We start from the raw sequence: 27,064 nt of genomic DNA on the forward strand, positions 1-27,064 counted from the left end.
CTGGATATCCTCTGGGGGAAAAATGAAATTGGACCTCAACCTCACTCCATACATAAAAATCAACTTCAGATGGATTACAGAACGAAATGTGAAAAACAAAATAATAAACCTCTAGGAAGATAATATGGGAGAATATCTTCAAGGTTTTATGGTAAAAGTCTTTTTAGACACAATATAAAAAGCATTAACTGTAACAGAAATGATGGATAAATTTGACTACATTAAAATTAGGAATATCTATTCATCAAAGATACCACTGAGAGAGGGAAGAGATGAGCCACATAATGGGAGAAGATATATGTGCACATTTAACAATCAAGGATTCATATCTAGAATATATAAAGAACACCTGCTAATCAATAAGACAAAGACCATCCAATAGAAAAATGGGCAAATGACTTGAATAGGTACTTCATAAGAAGAAATCTAAACTGCCAAAAACTAATGAAAAAGTGCTCAACCTCATCAGTAACCAAGGAAACGCAAATCAAAGCCATGATGAAAAATTCTAATACCTAGCGTTGGCCAGAATGAGGAACTACTCTTATACATTGCTGGCAGGAGTTTAAGTTGGTACAAGACTTTCAGAACACTGTTTGGCAGAATCTGCTAAAAATAAACATACGCATTTCCTACAATTCAAGAATTCTACTCCTAGGTATTAGATTGAACCATATGAAATCATTAATATTTGACTGTTTAATACACAAAAATGGTAATTTCACATGGCTCAAACTAATGTATATCCAAGAGAAACACATGCACCAAAAGACAAGTTCAAGAATGTTCAAAGTGGCATTATTTGCAGTTGGCTCAGGTTGGAAACAACCAAACATCCATTAACAGTAAAATAATAAGTTGTGGTACACTCATACAATGAAATACTATACAGTAACAAAAGAGAACAAACTACAGCTACATGCAACAACATGTGTGATTATTACAAACAAAATGTTGAGTGAAAAGATCAAGACACACAAAAATTGCAGTATGATTTCATGTATATGAAGTTCAAAAACAGGCAAAACTAACCTATTATTTAGGAATGCATACGAAAGTGATAAATCTAAAGAGAAAAGCAAGGAAATTATTACCATATAAGTGAGGAGACTCCCTCTGATGGGAGGAGTGGGTAGTGATCAAAAGGAATTGCTGGGATGGGGCTGGTTCAGTGGCGTAGTGGTTAAATTTGTGCACTCTGCTTTGGCAGCCCGAGGGTTCGGATCCCCGGCGTGGATCTATGCACCACCTATCAAGCCATGCTGTGGCAGGCGTCCCACATATAAAATAAAGGACGAAGATGGGCACGGATGTTAGCTCAGGGCCAATCTTCCTCAGCAAAAAGAGGAGGATTGGCGGTAGATGTTGGCTCAGGGCTAATCTTCCTCAAAAAATTAAAAGGAATTGCTGGGGGAGATTCTGGGTGCTGGCAATGTTCTAGTATTTGACCTGGGTGAGGGTTACACAGGTACCTGCTCTATTATTATTAATTTACTGTACACTTATGTTTTGTGCACATTTAGACTTATGAGTTATACGCAAACAAAAGTTTTAAAAAGTGCATATAAGAACAACTTGATCATCTCTGGCTCACAGTAAACTCTGTTCTTCCCCAACCTCTAACTCACAGTAACATTCTCATTCTCTCCCAGCATTATTTATATGTAAAAAGACTTCAGTCTCACATCTGTCTCTACATATGGGCTATTCCTCCAGGGGAGAGACAGCACACTGAGAATTGACGTCAGACCCAATTCCATTCCACATAACTCTCTAAAAATGATCCTTTGCATAAACACTTCAGGAAGCAGCCTTTCTGGTCTGAACACCCACTCTGTAGCTCCCAAGGATTTTAAAAACATGAAATAAGTCTTTAAAAGATTTGCTAGTGTCAGGCCTCTGTAATCAAACAGAACCAGCAAGGGGCAGAGACTTTCATGGTCTCATGCCTAGACCTCCTTCAGTGAGGGAGCTCTCAGTATGACACTTCAATACTTGACCACAGCATGGCCTTTTCCGGCCGGGCATACTACAGGTCTGATTATCTGGATTTGGTGTTGACTACATGGTCTACCAGAGATGTGGGTAGTAACTAATTAATACCCAACTACACCAGTTAGCTTTAGGCTCCACTCATTACACCACACATGCAAATTCCATTTAAAGTAAAGTTTTTAGAAAGACATCACGGCAAAAATCATATTAATTGAGATATTAATCCATTAAAAAAATGTAACTTCTTTTCATCCTTCCTGGGAGGCAGCTCAATAAAGAATTCTTTTTTTGTGGAAGCAGTTACTGAACAACTAAAACACACAAGGACAAAAGCCTCCAGCAGAAAATGTTTAGGTATGATCAAGGGGTGGTTCTCTACTAGAGAAGAAATAAGGTAATTAGAAAAGAAGCCATAACAATCAACAAAATAAAAAGACAGCCTATGAAATGGGGAAAAATACTTGCAAATCATAAATCTGATAAGGGATCAATACCCAAAATATATCAGGAAAACAAACTCAACAGCAAAAAAACAAATGATCTGATTTAAAAATGGGCAAAGGACCTGAACAGACACTTTTCCAAAGAAGTCAAGAGGTACAAGAAAAGGTGCTCAATATCACTAATCACTAGGGAAACACAAATCAAAACCACAATGAGCTATCACCTCACACCTGTTAGAATTACTATTATCCAAAGGACAAGCAATAACAAATGTCGGTAAGGATGTAGAAAAAAGAGAACCCTTGTGCACTGTTGACAAGAATGTAAATTGGTATAGCATTATGAAAAACAGTAGGGACGCTCCTCAAAAATTAAGAATAGAACTACAATATGATCCAGCAATCCCACTTCTAGGTATATATCTGAAGGAAACGAAATCACTACCTTGAAGAGATATCTGCACCCCCATGTTCATTGCAACATTATTCACAATAGCCAAGACATGGAAACAACCTAAGAGTTCATCAACAGATGAAATGTGGTATGTATTCACTACACACACACACACCCCCACACACAGTGGAATATTATTCAGCCATAAAAAAGAAGGAAACCCTGCTATCTGCGACAACATGGATGAACCCTGAGGGAATTATACTAAGTGAAATAAGTCAGAATGAAAAAGATAAATAGTGTATGATCTTACTTACAGGTGGAACCTAAAAAAGTCAAACTCATAGAAACAGAGCAGAATGATGGTTACCAGGGGCTATGGGAAATGGAGAGATGTTGGTGAAAAGGTACAAATTTCAGTTATAAGATGACTAACTAAGTTTTAGGGATCTAATGTACAGCATGGTGACTAAAGTTAGCAATACAGTGTTGTATACTTGAAATCTCAGACAGTAGATCTTAAATGTTCTTACCACAAAAAAATGGTAACTACGTGAGGTAACCAATGTGTTAACTAACCTCATTGTGGTAATAATTTCACAATATATACATATATCAAATCATCACATTGTATACCTTAAACATATACAATGTTATTTGCCAATTATATCTCAGTAAATCTGGGAAAAAAATTTTATTTAAAAAATTAGAAGAAGAGTTCTAAGTCAGAGACCTAGATTCAGGTCTGGGCTCCACCATCAACCAGCTGAGTGACTCATACACATTTAAGTTTTTTATAGCTCAATTTATTCTTCTGTAAAATAAGGATAATACCATCTACCTCAAAGAGTTGTAGTGAGGATTAAATGAGATGACTCATTTAAATAAAGCATGTAAGGTATAAAGGACTACACAAATACCTGTAATATTAGAAGGAATCCTTGACTAACTCTGTGAATGTGAGAACTTGACTGATAGAAAAGAACTCTAGAGCATTAGAGCCCATTAAAATGAATTGTTCTTGTTTTCAACCTAGATTGACGTCTACTGTCAATTCAATTTACGCCTAACATGTAGGACAGAAGGGTTACATATTGACTACGTACAGTCCTCAAATAGCAATGAATTAACAGTATCCACTAAATGATATCAAAATGAATCTTCCGGGCATCATCAAAGCCTTTATTATTTGGTGAATCCTAAACTAGGGTATATAAAATTCAAAGACATGTCTCTGTTATTAAACTTATAACTTATCTCAGGAAAGGATATTAGCACATATGAAATACAAAGTATTATAAGAGCAATCTGAGTTCAGAGAGGAAGAAATCACAGGGGGCTACAGTAGTTGAAAAGATTTCCTGGAGATGGTGGTAAAAGTCAGAGAACGGAGGAAAAAAGGGAGAGATGAGCACGGTTTACAGGGAAAACAGGAGGAATATCTGCTTGTCCCAAGAGCTGAGTGTTGAGAAACAAAACTAGCGAGAGATGGCCTAAGGACGGATAATGAAAGGACTGAAATTAGGAGAATCTGGCTTTTGTGCATCAGGAATCTACTCTAGGTTTTCAGCCAACGATTGATATGATTAACAAATGGGTCTCAGAAAGAGACGTCCACAGTGGCTATGCTGGGCAGGGAGGGACAAGGAAAGGCTAGAGGAAAAGCTGGAAGCAATGACTCCAGTCACTAACAGAGTATCCAGTAGTGAAGTGATGAAGTTTTAAAGTTCTATTGCAGTGGGAATAAAGAAAGAAGCAAGGGCAAATCTCAGGTCTATTTCAAAGGAAATCAATGACACCAAGACATCTAATCCAGTGAACTGGGGAAAGCAGAGGGTTGCAGTGAAGAATCAGTTTGGGTGAGACTGAAAGAGGACGGTAACTTGCGCTTTACCCCAACTGAGGTAGGAAGAACCATGACGTATTCAAGTAACTAAGGAGGCCCATGTGACTGGGATACTGAGAGAGAGTTGTTCTCTGTTCCTACTGCCTGGAACCCTCCTTGCTTCCACCTCTTAAATTCCTACTCATCCTTCAGATTTCAGCCAGAAATGGTTTCCTTAGGAAAGACTTCACTGTCCACTTAAACTAGGACAGGTCCCCAAATTACATGCTCTCATAACAACCAGTACTTCTTCATTAAAACATTTCACAAGTATAATTTATGAATTAATTGAGAAATTGGTAAATTCTATGGAAGCTGCAGCTGTGTCTGTCTCATTCAGTCATGCACTCCAAAAACCTAGCAAAGTACAAAGCACACAGTAGCTGCTAAGTAAATGCTATTTAACAAATGTACACAAGAACGCATGAAAATAAGAGGAGGGAGGAAAAGGAGAAAAGGTAGAAAAAGGGAGAGAAGAAAGAAATAGAGAGAAGCAGAAGACCATAGATAAAGCTTGGGAGGATGCCTACAGGACTGGGCAAAAGAAAGTGGAAGAAGCAAGGGACGGAAGGAACCACTAGAGAACTTGTAGGAGAAGCATCAAAGAAATATGCAGCTGTGAAACCCGGGGAGAGCGGATTCCAAAAGCCACAGAAAACCGTAAGGAGGCTGAAGACTGAGAAAAAGTAACAACAGGAAGGGGCTCAACAGTTGTACCAAACAATAGATTTACCACTCTTTAGAATGCCATGTGGGGACAAGGAAAGAACTAATACTCCAACCGCCTTTTCTCAGTGACCTTCTCTGCTGTCTATCCTCTTGCCGGAGCCAACTCCCACAAGTCCTCAGACAGGAAGGATGTGAACTTGCATTCAGGCATCTATCAGCTGGAAATGACAATGACGCACATAGCTGTAAAAATAGAGATCTCTGGCAAGGGCCAGTGTGAAGTTCACGGCACATCACAGAGAAACCATCTCCATATACAAGACAGATCTTATTTCTCAAATGTCACTGAAAATGATCTGGTAGACAAATGCAGTAAAGAATCCTCTAAGAGTTTAAGGGGATAATGTGAAAGATCAATCAAAATCAATTGTCCTTTAACCTCCAAGGCAAGTGGGAGGATTGAAGCTGAAAAAACTGTGTAGGCACTTTGCCCACAGCTAAGTAAAACTTGGTCATAACTGAGGCTATCAAACAGCAACAGCGGCTGACATATGCTATGAATTTACTACTTAACTTTTAAGAAGTCTTCAGAATGTCTTCTTTCTTTCCAAAACACGTAATAAATTTTGATTCATTAGGTGTCCTCATATCCCTCTGTGAGCAACTGGAGTAAGGCCCAGGACTACTTAGAGCTGAGCATTCTAAGCTCTGCGAAGGCAGGGACTGAGTCCATCTTGATCAGCACTGTATCCCTGGCGCTGGGACAGTACTGGCACACAGAAGGCAGTCAAAAAGTATTTACTGAAGGAAAGAATGGTCACCAGCTGCACCAAGATGCTGGACAATTTCAAACACCAAGTGTTAAAAACTAAGACCATGGGGCCGGCCCCGTGGCCGAGTGGTTAAGTTCGCGTGCTCCGCTTCAGTGGCCCAGGCTTCGGATCCTGGGCACGGACATGGTACCGCTCATTAGGCCATGTTGAGGCGGCATCCCACATGCCACAACTAGAAGGATCCACAACTAAAATATACAACTATGTACTAGGGAGGTTTGGGGAGAAAAAGGCAGAAAAAAAAAAAAGAAGATTGGCAACAGTTGTTGGCTCAAGGGCCAATCTTTAAAAAAAATAAAATTAATTAATTAATTAAATTAAATTAAAACTAAGACCAGCTATCTGTGAGTGCCAAGAATATCTTCCCTTAGCTTCTAGTCCTGGGAGGACAATCTATTTCCTCTAAAATATCATACAATAAAGACCAAATCAGGGGCTGGCCCGAGGTCGAGTGGTTAAGTTCGTGCACTCTACTTTGGTGGCCTAGGGTTTCGCTGGTTCAGATCCCAGGCACAAATGTGGCACCGCTCATCAGGCCATGCTAAGGCGGCGTCCCACATAGCACAACCAGAGGCACTCATAACTAGAATATACAACTATGTACTGGGGAGGGGGGCTTTGGGGAGAAGAGGAAAAAAAAAAAAAGAACATTGTCAACAGTTGTTAGCTCAGGTGCCAATCTTTAAAAAAAAAAAGATCAAATAACACAGTAATAAATCTACTAAAAAAATCTCTAAATGGCAAAATGACTTCAAGCTCCAGTGAACTGACTACTAATCTTGAGTAAGGCCAGACAATTCACCGTAACAAGATTTGACTGACTTGGATATTTTATAGAATGAAAAATTAAAGTATAGGAGTTGACTAGAGAAGTCAATTTAAACAATTATTCCTGGATCCTACTACTGTGACAAGAATATACAACTCCCTTGAGATCTATGAGAGCACTCTTCTTGCTTTTGGGAAGGGGATTAGAGAACCCAAAGAGCCCAGAAAACGAACATAAGAATCACATTTAGGAATAACCCAAAATTCCACATGGATAGTCCTTGCTTGTTCTCAATTCACAGACAAGATCCTGAAAGCCTGGAGAACTTTCTGCATGTAAAGAATTTCTCCGAGAAGATACATTTTGACTCCATTTTAGCCACAATTTTTTATTATAAATATAAAAAGAAATCCTATGGTATATATATCCGACTATATTTGGATGTGGACTATATCAGCAAGACCCATAAAACAAACAAGCGTTTGAAACAGCTCTCTGAAATGACACCAACAGAAAAGCAGAATAATGCTCTGAACCCCCTGCCCCCAACTAAGTGCTCTTTTTTTTTTTGAGTTCATACTAGTTTACATCATTGTGAATTTCAGTTGTACATTATTTCTTGTCCATCACCATGTAAGTGCTACCCTTTACCCCTGTGCCCACCCCTCAGCCCCCTTCCTCTGGTAACCACTGAACTGTTCCCTTTGTCTGTGTGTATGTTTATCTTCCACACATGAGTGAAATCATATGGTGTTTGTCTTTCTCAGTCTGTAAGCGCTCTTATTTAAGCCTATCTAATGTTACCATTTGCGTCAAGAAATGGGACCTCCAAACACTCTGCCTCTAATCCGAGCTGTAGCTTTGTGATTTAGGGGAGTCACTTAACCTAGCCTCAGAGGTTTTACCATCTCTTTGCAAACTAGTAAACTCCCTCTTAACTCTAAGAAATGATTATTGGAGAGAAAATAATTTCATCACAACTGTATTAAATATACTCCACATTGCTGATTCTACTCTTCTCAAAACTACTGCTGCTCATAGTTAGATATATTTTCATATTGAAAGACCTCCCTGCACTGCAGGTGATAAATACACAGGATCTGCTTTTTATATTGCCAAGAATGGAGCAATGAGAAAGTCTGTCTTACTTGTAGCACTAAACATAGTTGAAGATACATATTTGTCAGGAATGGCAAAGGCAAAATAAGATCATTCGGTTCTCTGAATTTGCTGATGTCAAGGAGCTATTTAAAAACTAAGATATTATCATTGTTATTCTGACACTGTTAAATATGGAAAGGCTTAGGGGAATTTTGTGGGCTTGTATGCCTGAAAAACGTTAAATTTTTACAGAGCTTCTTCAATTCCAAGTGCTTTATCAATATAAAACTCATGATTTGGGAATAGGTCACATGTCTTACCTACATAGCCTAGAATAACCACACAGATCCAGGCTGAAGTTGGTTGATGACACATACAGAAAACTCAGACAGTATTTCCCTTCCCATCGCTCATGTTAGACATCACTAATCAACTGTAGCACTCTTTCACTGAGCCTAGATACAATCTCATCATGCTTTCAACCTGGGGCTCCAGTAAGCCACTACCAATTGATCAAAAACGTCAAATGAACAGAAAATATTTGCCTTCTTTGTGAAATCAGTGCATGGGGGTGAACACTCAGGACGGTGGTAATGTCACTGAATGAAGCCCAATCTACATATGTCTTAGGTCTCAAAAATATATCTCAATATAAACAAACCTACTACTTTATACAAAAGGCATATTTAGAAAACTGAGAAGTCATGGGAGATTGCTTAATTTCTTTTGTTTTACAACAGCAAATTTAAGGTTTCTTTTGTAAATTTGATTTTTAAAATAGTTTATATAAAGTATTTTAAGAATACATCTATAACATAGAATGAAATTCATTAGTGACTAAAGTCACTATCACTACCATCATTTAGAAAAGCCTATTAAGCACCAAATTGGAAACAAAAGAAAAATAAATCACACAACTTTCAGAGAATTTCTACTTTAGAGTTAAGTTAAGCCCTGTATACAAAAAACTATATACCATTTTTGTCAAAAATTTCAATTTTTTCTTTAAGGTTTTTATATTGTCATTATAATTTAAAGGAGGACCAGGGGCCGGCCCGGTGGCACAGCGGTTAAGTTTGCATGTTCCGCTTCAGTGGCCCAGGGTTCGCTGGTTTGGATCCCGGGTACGGACATGGTACCACTTGTTAAGCCATGCTGTGGCAGGCGTCCCACATATAAAGTAGAGGAAGGTGGGTACGGATGTTAGTTCACAGCTAGTCTTCCCCCCAAAAATAAAATAAAATAAAATAAAATAAAAAAATAAAAGAGGATCAGAGGAAGACAAACACACACATAGATACCTGCCCTTTAAGAGCTTACTGGGATGGACAACAACAGACGAATAAAGTTTAGATTTTTTTTTTTTCCTTTTTCTCCCAAAGCCCCCTGGTACATAGTTGTGTATTTTTAGTTGTGGGTCCTTCTAGTGGCGGAACGTGGGACGCCACCTCAGCATGGCTTGACGAGCAATGCCATGTCCGTGCCTAGGATTCGAACCCAGCGAAATCCTGGACAACCAAAGCAGAGTGTGCAAACTTAACCACTTGGCCACGGGGCTGGCCCCCAGATGAATAAGTTTTAAATATTATTCAGCCAATAGAATAAAGCAATTATGACAAAGCATAAATAAAAAGCAACAGAAAATTAATTTTTAATTATCCAGAATTGGCAAAACATGCTCACAAAGTCTTCTGCTATTATAATTTTCTCTGCTTAATGAGTCAATTGACATTATCATCAGTTCCTAGTATATATTTTGTGACCCATGAAGAGGGAATGACTTTTTAAACTCAAATCTTTCAGTCATTTTTATCACCCATCCAAAAGGGTATAAATTCAATAGATGAAGCTCTACCCAGGTTAATATTTGCATCAACCTATGAAATTATATGACTTGTTCCCTACTTGAAATGTTGGGAAAAGCTAGGTAGGGGAAGTGGACTAGGAAAGGTGACCAATTTTCTGGTGATTCTTACGTTGTTTCAATGGGTAACTTTGTTAGTTTATCTGAAATTCTGTGAATTCCTAAAATAGTCTCATATTAAACTGTTAATACCAAAATATATTCAGCTAGGGGCTATTTATGTACTATTTCTTCTACTAATACAGATAATTAAGAGTTTGTGATACTATATGTGCTAAGAGTAAGTGGATTTTTTAAAAGACTAAGTAGATTTTTTAAAAGGGAAATTAATAGTACATAATTATTGGGGGACTGGGCAGGGTAAATGGCCATGGGAAAATTGTGTCATAATTATAAAATAAAAAGAAATATCAGCAGCTCTGCTTTGCTCAATCTGCAAGAAACTCCTGCAGAAAACAAGATCTGCAGCCTGAAAAGTGGTTTGGCAGACTTGTTGGAGGGAAGGTAGTAAAAAAGAGTGGCATGACAGGAATAGCAAAATACCTTTATAAAGACTCACAGGTATAAGTGAGCCAGACAGACAGGCTGGGTCAAATAGGCAGGCTGTGGTTCCCAGGCTTTGAATTAGAGTTTCCATAAATCACCCTGACTGGGGAGTTCAGAAGCATCTATGTGAAAATAGACATAACACAGCTAACAGAAAAGTATTCCATCTTCCTGCAATATATCAAACTTGATAGGGAACCAGCTAAGCCACAAATCTGCCAAACACTAAGGTTTGCCAATTCACATTAGAAACAAATGACAGAAAGCCAGACTGTATCTCAAGTGACTCTGAAATCAAAGGTAGGATACTGAAGGTCTCTGAAGCAAAGAGATGGTATTTTCAATTTTTTTCAAGTTAAAGATTGGGACTTGGGAAGAGAAAGATAAAGAAAGTGAACAGCAGAATATAAACAATGGAGTCAAATCACAGCACTGTTTTTCTGGATTACAGCTTATACACTAATGAGTTCCTGGCAAAGGTCAGAATGTATCTCACCAAGACCACAGTGAATATGCTTAGAAATACTTCCAACTAAATGAAGAAAATTTTAAACTAAAATCTGAAAGGGGAGAAAAAAACACCCAGATAAAATCATAAAATCAGACACTCTAGTCAAAAAGATGTGATATTTTTAAAAAACCACACAAAAGGAAGAACTAAATAATTTACAGAAGAAAACAGAGAAGAGGCTTAGAAATAAAACCCTATGGCCTCAAATATAAATGAAGCATTTAATCTGATATGTTAAAAGAAGGCAGCAAATAAAAAGCAAGAGCAGGCATTTTCTATATTCCTCCTGCTAAGTCTAGATAAAAACCCTGGATGTTGTCTACGAAACAAACATAAGACAACTCCAAAAGGTAGAGAAAAGAAGGCAGACCAGCTAGGAACCTCAGGACCCCAGGAACAATACTTTCAGACAATAACCACTCTACTCTAGCAGTGACAATTAATTTTATGTGTCAACTTAGCTAGGCCACAATACCCAAATATTTGGTCAAACACTAGACTAGATGTTGCAATGAAGTTATTTTTTAGATGAGATTAACATTTATATTAGTCGACTCTGCGTGAAGCAGATTACCCTACATACTGTGGGTGCGCCTCACCCAATCAGTTGAAGACCTTAAGAGAAAAAGACTGAGGTTCTCCAAAGAAGATAGAATTCTGCCTCCCGACTTGAGCTGCAACATCAGTTCTTCCCCGGGTCTTCAGCCTGCCAACCTATCCTGCAGATTTCAGACTTACCAGCTTCCACAATTATGTGAGATCATCCTAAACAAATCAATCTCTCTTTCTAATATATATATACAATCATGCGCTGCTTAACAGGCGGAGTACATACTGAGAAATGTGTCAATAGCCGATTTTGTCATCATGTGAAAATCACAGAGTATACTGAAGGGGAACAAAATTTGCCACTCAAAATGTGTCTCTTTAACATGAGGATTATTTTAAACTGATTATTTTTAAGAAACAAGACTCAAAGTTTTTCTTGTTACCTCTCCCTTAACTGCCTAAAAGAATTCAGATGAAAAAACCTGTCCCAGGAAGTGGAGCTATCACCTTAGCATAACATGAACTGGGTGGTAGACAGGAAGGAACCTAGAAAATCCCATTTGTTGGACTCCCCTCTGTGTTCTTCTGTTTCTGTGTGGACAAACTCTAGTTTTCCAAATGTTTGCTCCTTTTCACCTCCGTGTGAACTGCCTCCCTTCTCTTTGAGTCCCTGACTCTTCCCATCCCCAACATTTTCTTTTGTCTTTAGCTGAGGATGGTAAAGCGACGGCTTCGGCCATCTTGGCAAGTTACTCTGTTTTCCTGGGTTTCTCCCATGTGTACATGTTATTAAACTTTTGTTGGTTTTTCTCCTGTTAATCTGTCTCATGAGAACTCTCAACTATCCTCCAAGACCTAGCTCCTATGCCACTTCTTATGTGAAAATGTCCCCAAAATGAGAATTAGGGAGAGTCCTTCCTATTTTCGCTGTGCTCCCACAGCATATTATGGCACTCATCACACTGTTGAATAATATTTTAGAACTGCCTCTCCTCTAGACTCTGAGTGCAAGATTTATGTCCTTTTCTAAATTCATCTTTAGGTTTATCAAAATAAGATATGTGCATAGTTCCAAACTTACGCAGTACAAGAAGCTTATGAAAAACAGCAGTACCCTCCTTATTCCCTGATCCCGCTTCCCAGCACCAACTGCTCACAATCCTTCCAGCTTTTCTCCTGCTAGCTTTTGATTTTTCAATTATCAAATAATAATATACACTTAACTTCTTTTGGTACTTGATACATCTTATTACGAATCATTTCTCATTCATCATTTGAGGTACACTTTATGGGCTCCTTCAATCTGAAAAGGGATGTTCTTCAGTTCTGGGGAATTTTCTCACATTATTTCGTTGGCAATTTCCTCTTCTCCCTTTCATTTGTTCTCTCTTTCTGGATTTCCTAATAGCTAGATGCTGGATCCTCTCATCTTTATTCCTTTTCCTATTTTCTCTCTGTTTGTTTTGCTTTTATATAATTACAGTATGGAAGATTTCTCCAACTTTATCCTCTAATCATTCTACTGATTTTTAAAATCTCCATTATCTTATTTTCAATTTCTAGGTGCTTCTATTTTCTGATTGTTCTCTTTTCAAAGCACATTGTTTTATGGTTCCCAAACTTTTCTTTTAATCTATCAGGGAACACTGATTCCTACATTGTTTCTGTTTCTCCCAATTCCTTCTTTTCCTCATAATTTTTTTCTTTTTTTCTTGATAGGACTTTTCTTAAATGACAGGAGACTATGCTTTTTGTCACTTTTGTATTTTCAGCACATAGTCAGGGACAAGGAAAAGTTAAATAAATGGGTGGATGAATGAATCAAGGAAGGAACCGAATGAGAAACAATTCAAAATGATTAAGAATGAAAAAGATGCCAAAAGATCAGAGATTAATGTTACCATGATGATAAGATTTATATATCATTGTCTTTTTAAGCCAATGATCCAGGACTGCTGGGAATGTCCCTGCCAACAGGTAGTCTCTGGGACACTTACTGGATGGACATGGCTTTCTGTATGAACCCCAACAAGAGGAAAATTATTTAATTTTATTTAAATTTTCATTTAACTCTTTAACTCCTCTCCTGCCTGGAAGAGATTAACATATTGCTTCACAGTCTTATTTGTCTAAAGCAATCTAGATCTAGTTTGCAGAAAGAGCAGCAAAAGTAGTCTTAGACATAATAATTGAAATGACTGAACTAAGAGGCCAAAATGCGAAAAAGGCAAAAATTACTTAACAGAAAATCTATGTCCCAATTTTGAGTTGAAGGTTCTTCTTGTGCTCAAGGACAGGAAGCCCAAGGTCAACTGACAGCTTGCTGAGTGATGTTTGTAAAGCAGACGAGAGATCTTCTTGGCAGTTTTAAAGATTTGATATTTATGGCCCCTATTATGGTTATTTTTTTAATGATGAAAGTAAAACACGATTTATCATAAAAATATTTTTTAAATGCATTTAAAAAAATCATCTGTAGTCTCACAACCCCCCAAAAATCACCATCAACCTGTTAGTATATGTCCCAGACCTTTTCTTCTGCAGATACAGATTTTTCCTTACAAAATCTGGATCATGCTATATATACTGTTTTTCTGCGGCTATTTTTAGTTGGAGATTTCTCAGTCTGAATCCCTGGTAACACCAAGTGACTACTGCCCCTTAGGTCTAAGAGAATCAGAAAGAATAGTTTCTTCTCTCAATTTTGTCAATATCTCACACTGCAAAATCTGATACCACACTCCATTACCACATCATCTACAATTCAAAAATCAAAAGACTGGATTTAAATCTGCCTTAAAGTGTAACCAAAGAGCTCATTTTTTTGTTTCTTCAGATTTAATCATTCTTATATCAAAAATAACAAAATTGTAGGGTGACATTAACACATGATCATGAAACAAAAATGTGTTTCATTTCATTAGTCACAGGCTACATATCAACCAGATGTCGAAGCTAAAAATATGCTTTAGTTTAAAATTTTGTAAAATACACGCATTTAAGACTCATTTGAAAGAAATGTGACTTCTTTCAGTTTCTAACAACCCACTAGAAGCTTTGGAGAACAAATCAGGACCTCTAAACCAAAAGGAAAAAAGGGGGGCGGGGAGAATTCAAACTAATTTATTGATAATCAGTATCACATTGTTTACATCTCATTAATTAATGTATGTTAAGCATGACAATTTAATACCACCTCAGATATAAACAAAAACACACACTCTAAAAGAAAAGGCCTGAGATAGAGGTCAAGACATCAATAATAAAAGGTGTGCATTCTGTTGGGGAAGGAATGAGCTAAGGGAGCTGGGTAATAATTAATATTCTCACAGCTTTTCTTCATCAGCTATAACAGATTCTGCCAGAGTTGGAGTCTGCAGTGACATCTTCTCAACTCTCAAACGTCAGCATCACACTCAGGTTGCATGACACAGCACAGTGCACCCCTAACAGATATTCATTTCCTTTGGGGCAGAAACAGTATGTTGACTTCCATCTCTGGCCATTACGTCCCACGGCCCAGGAATCAGGACTCAAAACAAGATGCACCAACATAAAATATTTGATTAGAAAACAGGTAATAGGATAAGTTCAAATTGCAACTGGATTTCAGGTGTAGTTACAGAAAATTGGAAAGAGATGCAAAGCTATTTCAAGGTCCCTGGAAACTCACAAAGTCATCTAAGAAGAAAATACACTTCATTCAATTCCAGAAAAGAATCACAGGCTCTCCTAACTCCTAGCCCAGTGCTCTTGCCACTACATCATTTTGCCAGGCATCAATATTCTCCTATGATATTTCCCGTTTTTGAAATAGGAACACTGGGGCCTAGGAGAAACTTTTTTTTTTTTTTTTTGAGGAAGATTAGCCCTGAGCTAACTACTGCCAATCCTCCTCTTTTTGCTGAGGAAGGCTGGCCGTGAGCTAACATCCATGCCCATCTTCCTCTACTTTATACTCGGGACACCTACCACAGCATGGCTTTTGCCACGCAGTGCCATGTCCGCACCTGGGATTTGAACCAGCGAACCCTGGGCCGCCGAGAAGCGGAACGTGCGAACTTAACCACTGCGCCACCAGGCCAGCCCTTAGGAGAAACATTTGATAGGGAAAGATTTCAAGCATTTTTCTAGCTTTTCATTTCTTCTTTTATAAATACCCTATTTAAATTTTAAAAAGTAGTTGTCATCCAGAGGCACAGACTGTCTTATTGTTTTATAGTCTCCCATACTTGCTAAATACATATTTGTCAACTGAATCTTTAAATTCACAAATAAAAATTTACTGCACTGTAAAAATGTAAACTCACAGGTAAAAATTTTTGGTCATTCAATCACTGAAGATCATGGAAACATCACTTCCTTTCTAAATGCCTACACAATGAATACTATGGAACTAATTTTAAAGAAGCATTTGGAACAGCCTTCACTTAAATTTTTAGCAGATTCCAATCTTACTATACCACACATATTAGGGCAATTTGAATCTATTTGCTTTGATACTCAAGGCTGACAACAATTAATAAGGATATCTATAGGGCAATTTATTTTCTCCTCCAACAAGCACTTTCAATAAAGATAGGAGAAAAGGAAGACAAGGAGAAAAAAAGAAAAGGGAGTGGACTCTGATCATTTCTATAGACTGATAAACACAATAATTACTACTTAAAATATCTGGCATATATATATAACGGAGCTCTAGAAATGGAAAATAACTTTTTAAAAAAGTAATGCTCAGCCACTTAATATCTATTCAACCTTGTTACATCAAAGAATGATTAACCATTACATGAAAACATATATTCAAGTGATATACTATATGGTATAAACTATAAGTGGCTTTAGAAGTAAGAGAAGGTATGAAAAGGATACTGGGCAATCATGAAACCAAGCTTCTTATCCTAGGACTAACCTTTGTCATGTTATCACCTCTCTGAGCCTCAGTTTCTTCACCCATAAAATGAAGACATCATAGACTCTATACCTCAAGTTCCCTTCCAAATCCATAATTCTTTCCACTGGTTAAATGAGAAAGCAGGGATAAAGCATAAGATAAAGAAAGCTTTGACTGAATATACAGTTAGTTCTATTATAACACTTGTTTCAAAAATGCAAAATTGTTCCAACACAACTGAGATATTAGGGAACAATGTGAGCATAATTCAATTTTTGTGTTTGCTTATGTGTCATTTAATCCACAAAAAAAACACTAGGTGAATCCAGAAAACTGCACTCAGCTAAACTAACCAGTGTAGGAATATAAAAAGTGTGTACAAGCACATACTCAAATATCTCCTAGCTTCTTCAGTTCACTGCCTGTGATGAGCTCCACTCATCCATATTTAGTATTGTAATTTTTTGTCTTATTTCAGATAACCCTTTCACTACTTCACACATTCTAACGCTTCCAGTGCCACTTTCACATGCAAACTTCAGGTCTTTTCAAGGTAAACTCCCGTATTATTGCAGTATTTATGTACTTTTAGCCATTTAACATATGTAAAACTGTGCTGCCATTTTCATTAGGTTCTAATCTCTTCTTTTACAGGTCACTGACAAAGTTTTTGAGTATTTGTGTCCCTAACTCCATTTTTCCCATAAGCCTTGTGGTTCTTACCACACAATGATTTTTAGCAATTTTACATCATGTTATAGAAGAGCTGACTGTATTACTGTTTGGGAAAAATTAAACAATGAACAGTTTTATTTTTTCAAAGATAACACATGGACAAACTTCCTGCAAGTCTGCTTAAGCATGAAGTCAAAGTTAGAGAAAAGTCTTTATATGAAAACTCCCTCCTGAACAGATGTTTTTCACTCCAAACTATTCACTGACTAGGTAGCTTCCAAATCAGACACCAGATTTGGAGTCAGAAGAATATCATTCACCTTCAACTAGTGAACAAAAATTTGGATTTGTCAAGAAATAAAGAGGAGACACTGAACGTATCTTCTAAATTCAGACCTTGATTCTGGCAGAAACTCTCGGCATGTACCACTGTAAAAATGCCACCTGTTCAATAATGGGATGTTCAACAGCTACTCAATACCTAAATGAAAGAATACGCAGCAAAAAAATATTACTTCTGCAATACAGTTCCCACAGTGTAGTAGAAACCACAGAGCCTTTACAAAACACTCCTAATTCTTGATGAACTCTGAGGTAAAGGAGGATAGTGAAATAAAGGAAGCCACGCATGTTCCCTAGCTTCCATGCACACTAGAAACAGGAGACAGACTGAACCACTTAGCACTGAAGCCAAGGGTTGGCTCAAACCTGTCACTCAGAGCCAAAGGGCAGATAAAAATAACGCTGCTATTTAGCATGCTCAGGAAAGATAGAGAACATAAATATTTTTACTTCTTGAATGAACCCAGACTTAAAACCAGGACTGATACCAGAAGTAATAAACCTAAGTGGAGTATCGTATGTGCTTCTATATGTTGGGCAAAGTTATCTGGCCATTAGAATCATGATCCTGGCACCATTTCTTGAAGAACTACAACATTAAATTTTTAAAAATAATTGAAATTTTCATTTATGTACATGTGTGTGTGTGTGTGTGTGTGTGTGTGTATATATGCAAGGGAAAAAACTGAAAGAAAAAACCCACCAAAATGGTAACAGTGGTTTAATATCTGGGTAATGAGACTATAGATGATTTTTTTCCTTATCAATAGCTTTCATTATTTTATAAAATGAATGTACACTACCTTTATCATGAGAGGAAAACTTTTTTTTTTTTTTTTTTGGTGAGGAAGATTGTCCCTGAGCTAACATCTGGGCCAATCTTCCTCTCTTTTTTATAAGTAGGATGCCACCACAGTATGGCTTGATGAGCAGTGTGTAGGTCTGCACCTAGGATCCAAACCTGTGAACCCTGGGCCTCCAAAGCGAAGTGCATGAACTTAACCATTACACCACCTGGCTGGCCACAACAAATAACTTTTTAAACAGTTAATTGAAAGAAATGAATCCCTGATCATAGTTCAAGTAGAATTCACAGTAAACTATCAAATGTCTCTTCTACTTTCCAAAGGGTCAAGGTGAGTGGACTCGATTTGGAGGGCACTTCCACGGCCATGGAGAAAAATCCAAAGAACTCTACAGGAAAACTCTCAACCAAAGGAAGGTGGACAAGCACAATGACAGACACCACACACTCAGCAGGTACATCTGATTTGTTTGTCCCTGCTTTTTTTTTTTCTCTCCTCGAAGCCCCAGTACATAGTTGTATATCCTAGTTATAAGTTCTTCTAGTTCTTCCATGTGAGATGCCACCACAGCATGGCCTGATGAGCGGTGTGTAGGTCTGCACCCAGGATCTGAACCAGCGAACCCCAGGCCACCAAAGCGGAGTGCATGAACTTAACCACTTGGCCACAAGGCAAGCCCCTGTCCCTGGTTTTATCAGCCAGCATTTTGGTGATTCCTATAGGTATTCTGAAAAATCTTTGCTTTTGGGTAAAGCTAATATGTATAGAGTCACTTAACCAAATTTAACAGTGCCCAGTCGCAGAAAATATAGAAATATGATCTAACCAGAGACAACCAGTGACCAAAGCCTAAGAAATATGTAAAGGTCCCTGTGGATTTTATAGTCAGCTTTCTCTCAACATCACTGTCCCAACGATAAGGAATATTCATGTCTCCACTCAGGAAGCATGTATAAGCTAACTACTAAATATACAGCACTATCCTAGATGCTAGGTGAACACAAAGAAATAAGGGGCAGTCATTCTCTTCAGAGCAGTCACAACCTGAAGGGGAAAGACATGATATACATATCAGAAATAATTAAATAACATAAGACAACAAAATTAAATGGCTAAATGAGCTGTACAGATAAATACTTAAGGCATTTAAAGATGGACTGCTCACTATGGATGTAACTAGTTGAGAAAGCTTGAGAGAGGAAGAGTTTTGATAGTGTAAGAAGGGAGACAAAGGTAATCCAGGCACTGTCACCAATGTAAGCAAAGCCATTGAGGTGGAAAAGGCAATGATGAGTCTGGGCTAAGAAAAATGAAAATCAAGCTGGAAAATGGTAAAAGTAAGGAAGGAGAGACAGATTCGGGCAGATTATAAATCTTCTTAAGGGTGCCTTTAATTATAATCCATCTGATATACCATTATCAGATTAAGAATATTTGTGGAAAAATCTATGTACCCAACACTATGCTAAATATGACAGGGAAATATAATATCTAATCTCATAATAATCTTTCAAAGTAGATATCATTATTCCAATTTTACAGATGAAAACTGAAATTAGTTAAACAGAGAAGTTAACTAATTTGCCCAAGGTCACCAAGGTAAGAAATAGAATGGGATTTGAACTCAGGCCCACTTGACTCCAAAGTCCAGTTCTTTTTCACTTCTCCATGCTATCTCTTTCAAAAACATAGCTGTAACACTATCACTCTGAACTCACACCTTCCCCCTGTCACAGTGTATTCTCCCACCCTTTGGACTATCCAGTGTCCCCATGGTGATCCCCTGAACATCAAAGCCTGCTCTCAAGAGTATATCTGCAGCTAAAATGAAAACAACCAATAACAGTTTACCCTTCCCAGAGGTATTTTCATTTGTTACAGGAATCAGAGGCTTAAGTCAGAAGGAAGCTCTAATATAAGCCACTTGGTGGAGTACAACCTCCTCAGGGGGCCAGGACAATTACACATCTTATGATGTCCATTTTCATAGCTTATAACTAAAGCTCACACAATAGGAACCTCACTCATAAGCCCTGAGGGTCTCCATGGAAGTCTAAGCAGCCCCAATCTGGGAGACAAAAGGCGAGATGTGACTACAGGTTTGCTTCAGAAGAGAACTACAAGTTCTGGTATTTCACATTTTAAGTATATGACATGAGAAAACCTAAACGAAATGTATTTGACATTTAAACTCTTAAATGTTTCTTTGACAGGTTGCCAAAAAATGTGCTTTCTAGTAAGTGTATAAAATAATCTTTTACTGTCTCTGTAAACCAGAAGCATTATTTTTATTGCTCTCACCTTTTCCACAAAGATTTTCTAGGTATCAAATGGCGAAAGAGTCACCTTTCAAAGGAACTGAAATAAAATCTGCATGGGATCTCAGAGTGCGTAAAGACGAGTGGGCAGAAGAGCACAGCCCTGACGGAAATCGCCCTACGGATTCACTATGAAAAGAGCCTTCACTGACTGTTCATTTGCTAAAACTAGAATATACTAATAGGCCAAAGGTCTACTGACAACTTGAAAGTTCCCCACCAAGTACTTTAATAACAAGGACCAAGGAATAATAAGAATTTCAGAATGCATTTCAAAATAATGATTCAAATTCAACATAAAAAAATTTCCAGGCTAGCTTAGAAAATGCATTGAATTATATATTTTACATAGAAAATAAAGTAGGTGGTAATCTGCAAATAAAAGTGATACTGTTCATTTTTCTCAATAAACATTGTTATATCCTTCACTGTAAAGAAATCACTTTCCAAGAAATTCCCATTTTATCAGAAATGAATGAGGAGAAATTACAATGGACACTTCAGAAATACAGAAGATTATAAGAGAATACTACAAAAAGCTATATGCCAACAAATTGGATACTCTAGAAGAAATAGATAAATTCTTAGAATCATACAACCTTCCGAAACTGAATCAAGAAGATACAGAGAATTTGAATAGACCAATCACCACTGAGGAAATTGAAACAGTAATCAAAAACCTCCCAAAAAGTAAAAGTCCAGGATCAGACTGCCTCCCTGATGAATTCTACCAAACATTCAAAGAAGACTTAATACGTATCTTTCTCAAACTCTTCCCAAAAATTGAAGAGGAAGGGAAGCTTCCTAACTCATTCTACAAAGCGAACATTATCCCTTATCCTGATACCAAAACCAGAAAAGGACAATACAAAAAAAGAAAATTACAGGCCAATGTCACTGATGAACATCAATGCAAAAATCCTCAAGAAAATAATAGCAAATCAAATACAACAATATATTAAAAAGATCATACACCATGATCAAGTGGGATTTATTCCAGGGATGCAGAGATGGTTCAACATCCGCAAATCAAGCAACGTGACACACCACATTAACAAAATGAAGAATAAAAATCACATTATCATCTCAATAGATGCAGAGAAAGCATCTGACAAGATACAGCATCTGTTTATGATAAAAACTCTGAATAAAATGAGTATAGAACGAAAATACCTTAACATAATAAAAGCCAAACATGACAAACCCACAGCTAATATTATACTCAATGCAGAACAACTGAAAACTATCCCTCTAAGAGCAGGAACTAGACAAGGATGCCCACTTTCACCACTCTTATTTAACATAGTATTGGAAGTCCTAGACAGAGCAATCAGGCAAGAAAAAGATATAAAAGGGATCCAAATTGGAAAGGAAGAAGTGAAGCTGTCACTTTTGCAGATGATGGATTTTATATATAGAAAACCCTAAAGAATCCACCAAAAAACTTTTAGAAATAATAAATTAATACAGTAAAGTTGCAGGATACAAAATCAACATACAAAAATCAGTTGCATTTCTATACACTAACAACAAAGTGGCAAAAAGAGAAACGAAGACTACAATCCCACTTAAAATCAAAACAAAAAGAATAAAATACTTCAGGATAAATTTAACCAAAGAAGTGAAAGACCTGTACACTGGAACCTGTAAGACACTCTTGAAAGAAATCGAAAAAGACACAAAGAAACAGAAAGATATTCCATGCTCTTGGATTAGAAGAATTAATATAGTTAAAATGTCCATACTTCCTAAAGCAATCTATAGATGCAACGCAATCCCTATCAAAGTTCCAAAGATATTTTTCACAGAAATAGAACAAAGAATCCTAAAATTTATATGGAACAACAAAAGACCCCAAATAGCCAAAGGATTCCTGAGGAAAAAGAACAAAGCTGGAGGTATCACGCTCCCTGATTTCAAAATATACTATAAAGCTATAGTAATCAAAACAGCATGGTAGTGGCACAAAAACAGACACACAGATGAATGAAACAGAATCAAGAGGACAGAAAAAAACTCATGCATCTATGGACAGCTAATTTTCGACAAGGGAACCAAGGACATATAATGGAGAAAAGAAAATCTCTTCAATAAACGGTGTTGGGAAAACTGGATAGCCACATGCAAAAGAAAGGAGACCTTTATCTTATATTATACACAAAAATTAACTCAAAGTAGATTGAAGACTTGAACATAAGACCTGAAACCATAAAACTTCTAGAAGAAAACATATACAGTATGCTCTTCAATATTGGTCTTAGCAGCATATTTTCAAGTACCATGTCTGGCCAGCAAAGGAAGCAATAGAAAAAATAAACAAATGGGACTACATCAAACTAAAAAGCTTCTGCACAGCATAGGAAACCGTCAACAAAACAAAAAGACAATCTATTAACTGGGAGAAGATATTTGCAAACCATATATCTGACAAGGGGTTAATATCCAAAATATACAAACAACTCATACATCCCAACAACAAAAAAACAAACAACCCAATTAAAAAATGGGCAAAAGATCTGAACATTTTTCAAAAGAAGATATACAGATGGCAAAGGGGCACATGAAAAGATGTTCAATATCACTAATCATCAGGAAAATGCAAATCAAAACTACAATGAGATATCACCTCATACCTGTCAGAATGGCATCATTAACAAGACAAGAAATAACAAGTGTTGGACAGGATGTGGAGAAAATGGAACTCTCACACACTGCTGATGGGAGTGCAAACTGGTGCAGTGACTAAGGAAAACAGTATGAAGATTCCTCAAAAAATTAAGAATAGATCCAGCCCTGATGGTTGAGTGGTTAAAGTTTGGCATGTTCCACTTCGGCAGCCTGGGTTTGGTTCCCGGGCATGGAACCATACCACTTATCTGTCAGTAGCCATGATGTGGTGGTGGCTCACATAGAAGAACTAGAAGGAGTGACAACTAGAATATGCAACTATGTACTGGGGCCTTGGGAAGGAAAAAAAAAAGATTTGCAACAGATGTTAGCTTAGGGAGAATCTTTCCCAGCAACAAAGAAAAAAAATTAAGAATACAACTACCTAAGATCCAGCTATTCCACTGCTGGATATTTCTCCAAAGAACATGAAAACATGAATGCATAAAGATACGTGCACCCCTATGTTCACTGCAGCATTATTCACAAGAGCCAAGACTTGGAAACAACCTAAGTGACCATAAAGGACAAAGGGATAAAGAAGATGTGGTATATATACACATTGGAATACAGCTCTTCCATAAAAAACGATGAAATCTGGCCATTTGTGACAACACGGATGGACCTTGAGGGTATTATGCTAAGCGAAATACGTCGGAGGGAGAAGGTCAAATACCATATGATCTCACTCATAAATAGAAGATAAAAGCAACAACAATAAACAAACACAGATATAGAGATTAGATTGTAGTTACCAAAGGGGAAGGGGGGGAGAGGGGGCTCAAAAGGGGTGACTGGGCACATGTGTACAGTGACAAACGGTAATTAGTCTTTGGGTGGTGAACACGATGTAATCTACACAGAAATCGAAATACAATGACATACACTTCAAATTTATATAATATTATAAACCAAAGTTGCCTCAAAAAAAAAAGGAAACGTCTATTTCATCAACACACTAATGTGTATGCCAACAGATTTTAGGGATAGAACTCATTTCAAAGTAGTAAAAGGAGAATGTTGCCCTTACATATCTGGATGGCTCCTCTAGGTTCTGGTCATTCATGTCAATAGGAACAATCCGGGTGGCCAGTGGTCCCTCTGCAAAAGGTTTTGGTAACTGGCCCCTGAACTCTGATGGAATGAACTGAAGCTGCCAGCTGTCAGAAACACAAATAAGGAGAATAAGAAAAACACAGGGGGCTCATATTGCTAAATGTACTTGAAATAAACAAGCCCCCAAAAAAATTCATGTGAAAACATTTCACTTGGAGAAGAAGTATTTCTGCTAAAACCTCAACCAGGGAGCATAGAGGCAGAGGTCACAATTCAGTCCAAAACCGCTGAGAAATTTTCAACTAGAGATCTCTCAACCCATTTCGCTAACTCTCACAGTGAAATTTGCAACCAAATGGTTATTCCGTCAAACGACCAGAGAAGCATCAAAGTTTATTACCAAATACCACATGATCAGAGAGACTCATCAAAATTAAAGCAAATTTATCAGGTAGGAAAAGAATGAAATGTAAGAATATACTATGGGAGAAGTACCTTGTTCCTGAGTAATCCTCAAAAGTATCTTTAGTTATGAAACTATTTCAAATGTAAAAGGCAAAGGCTAAAGTTAATACTTAAAAAACAAGTTTTAATTTAATCAAGTGATCGATACAGGATCTTTATCAAGCATAAGATACCACCACGAGTTAAGCTGCTAAAGCCAGTCCCCAAATGTAGCAACATGACTCAAGTTAACCTGACTTCTCTTTTCCCTAAGTAGGACTCTTCTCTGTCCAAATTAAGCAAACAGAAGGAATTCCAGAACCTATGCTATCACCTCCAACAGCAGAAAGCATAAAGGAAAGTGGCACAGATATCTTAACCACAGCTTTCCCCACTGTCCACGGTTCGTAGAGAACTTTCACTGTTCTTGGATGACAAACATTGCTTCTCTAAAAACACTCTTCCAGCTAGAGTTTCTAGACCACTTTTAGAAGTGGAGTAATATCAGATAATTATAGAAATTTAAATATAAATCCTCAGAAAGAACCACTAGCGGGAGCCCAGGGCTGAAGGAGTTTCTAGAAGTACCCAGACCTCTGTGGTTGTGGGCAGTGAAGGGTGCGTAAACAGACACAGCATTCAGTCTACTGAACACAGGCAATGGATGCACAGTGCAGATCTCACAGTTCTCTGAGATAGTAAATTATTTAAAATTTTTGTGAAAAATCCAAAATGAAAGAAAAATTAAAAAGATACTGCCACGGAACTACTATTTTTACTCCTTGATTTAAAACTCTGGAAATTAAAGGACAACTTACTTATCGGGCAGAAGGAAGCTGCTGGGAAATCGATACCACTCTTTTCCTACGCAGACATTCACAGGTCTGCCTTCTGGCACAGTGTGGATGGTTGGGTCCGTGGCAATTCGGTAAAATTCTGGATACAAATCAAGGGGCCCATGATACCCTGGAAGGGACAAAGGTTTGTGAAAGCCAAAGATGAGTAAGATGCGATTCTGACATTTAACTGTAACGCATGTTAGCATCCCACTGTAATCCATGTGAAATTTAAGAGTGTGAAGCTCCACAACAACTCAGCAGGAAGCTGCTCTCCTAGTACAAAACGTCTCTATGGTCAGGAAGATGATTACAGTAGAGACCCTACTTTGCCAAAAAATAATTTGCTTTCTTGCCTTTCTCTACACCCTTCCACCTTTTTAACTTATGTTATTTTAGCATATTTTAATATTCCGGATCCAAATAATGATTATACGAAAGAATATTATCAGGGGAATTGAGTCCCCTTTGCAACCGAAGTTTAAGACTTTCTTAACTCAACCTTTAAAAGGAAAAACAAAATCAACAATAGAGAAAAAAAATTATAGTTAATCACACTAAAAGGAATTCTCAATCTTCTCTTCAATCCTAAGCTAGAGAAGTGGCAGCCCAGTCATAATATTAAAATAGTCCACAGGTTCTCCCCATAGAAAAGTCATCCTCCCAGCTGAAGCCGAATTGTATTAAACAATCATGCATCAAGCAAAACCCAAGGTGAAGTGCCTTGTAAGTATGGGTTAAGATATTCTCAGTACATCTACCTCTGAACAGTGCCACAGAGCGAGAAAAGGATAGGAGCCCAAACAGGAAGAGTGTTCCTAATGCCAGCCAATTTGACGTCACGGTATAGTGCTCCAGGCGGTATCGCTGAAATACGAAGTGGTAACATTTCTGGAAGGAAAGAAAACCACATTGAAAAAAGAAGATGTACCTTGCAAGAAACACATAATCACAAGACATCATAGTAATACCAAGAGGGAGGAAGCAGCAAAAGAGTTTCTATCAAGGGTCTGAGAATTGCAAACACTTAGTGAGGCACCCACCCCAAATTCTAAGAGTAAGGCAAACTCCGTTGAGACTGTCTGTAGGTCAGATCAGTCAGAGGGCTTGCCAACAATGAAACCGCACTAACTTCACGAGAAAATTATTTGGGTATTTCTCTAGTGCTTAAGGTCTTAATAATTTTTTTTAAATATTTAAACAAAAACGTTTTTGTTTAAATGTTAAAAATTGTTAAGTTTTTAAAATTTATGTTAAAAATTGTTTAAAAATGCTTTAGTTTGCTTTGATATATGAAGTATCTCAACCTATTTTGATATAACAAGTATTAATCTTTACTTTCCTTACCGACAAGTTTTCATCAAAGTTTTTAGTATCAACAAAATGTCTCATGATCAAAGAAGAATAAAAAAGAATTCTTCTCATAGAACATCAGGAAAATGCTATTAATTATCTGCTAAACTACAA

General features: G+C 37.4%; 1 protein-coding gene across 3 annotated transcripts in view; it reads right to left on the bottom strand.

The window, feature by feature from the left end:
- Positions 1–27,064, bottom strand: part of ALG9 (ALG9 alpha-1,2-mannosyltransferase) — an 89,625-nt gene that overhangs the window by 28,604 nt on the left and 33,957 nt on the right. For all 3 annotated transcript variants that reach the window (XM_046638016.1, XM_046638015.1, XM_046638017.1), the window contains 3 exons: positions 26,359–26,488; positions 25,580–25,727; positions 24,292–24,421 (listed from right to left, as the gene is read on the bottom strand). In XM_046638016.1, coding sequence (XP_046493972.1) covers positions 24,292–24,421; positions 25,580–25,727; positions 26,359–26,488 — 408 coding nt within the window. The remainder of the gene's footprint in view (positions 1–24,291; positions 24,422–25,579; positions 25,728–26,358; positions 26,489–27,064) is intronic.

The sequence above is a fragment of the Equus quagga genome, chromosome 14, assembly GCF_021613505.1.
Source record: "Equus quagga isolate Etosha38 chromosome 14, UCLA_HA_Equagga_1.0, whole genome shotgun sequence".
Taxonomy (NCBI): Eukaryota; Metazoa; Chordata; class Mammalia; order Perissodactyla; family Equidae; genus Equus; species Equus quagga.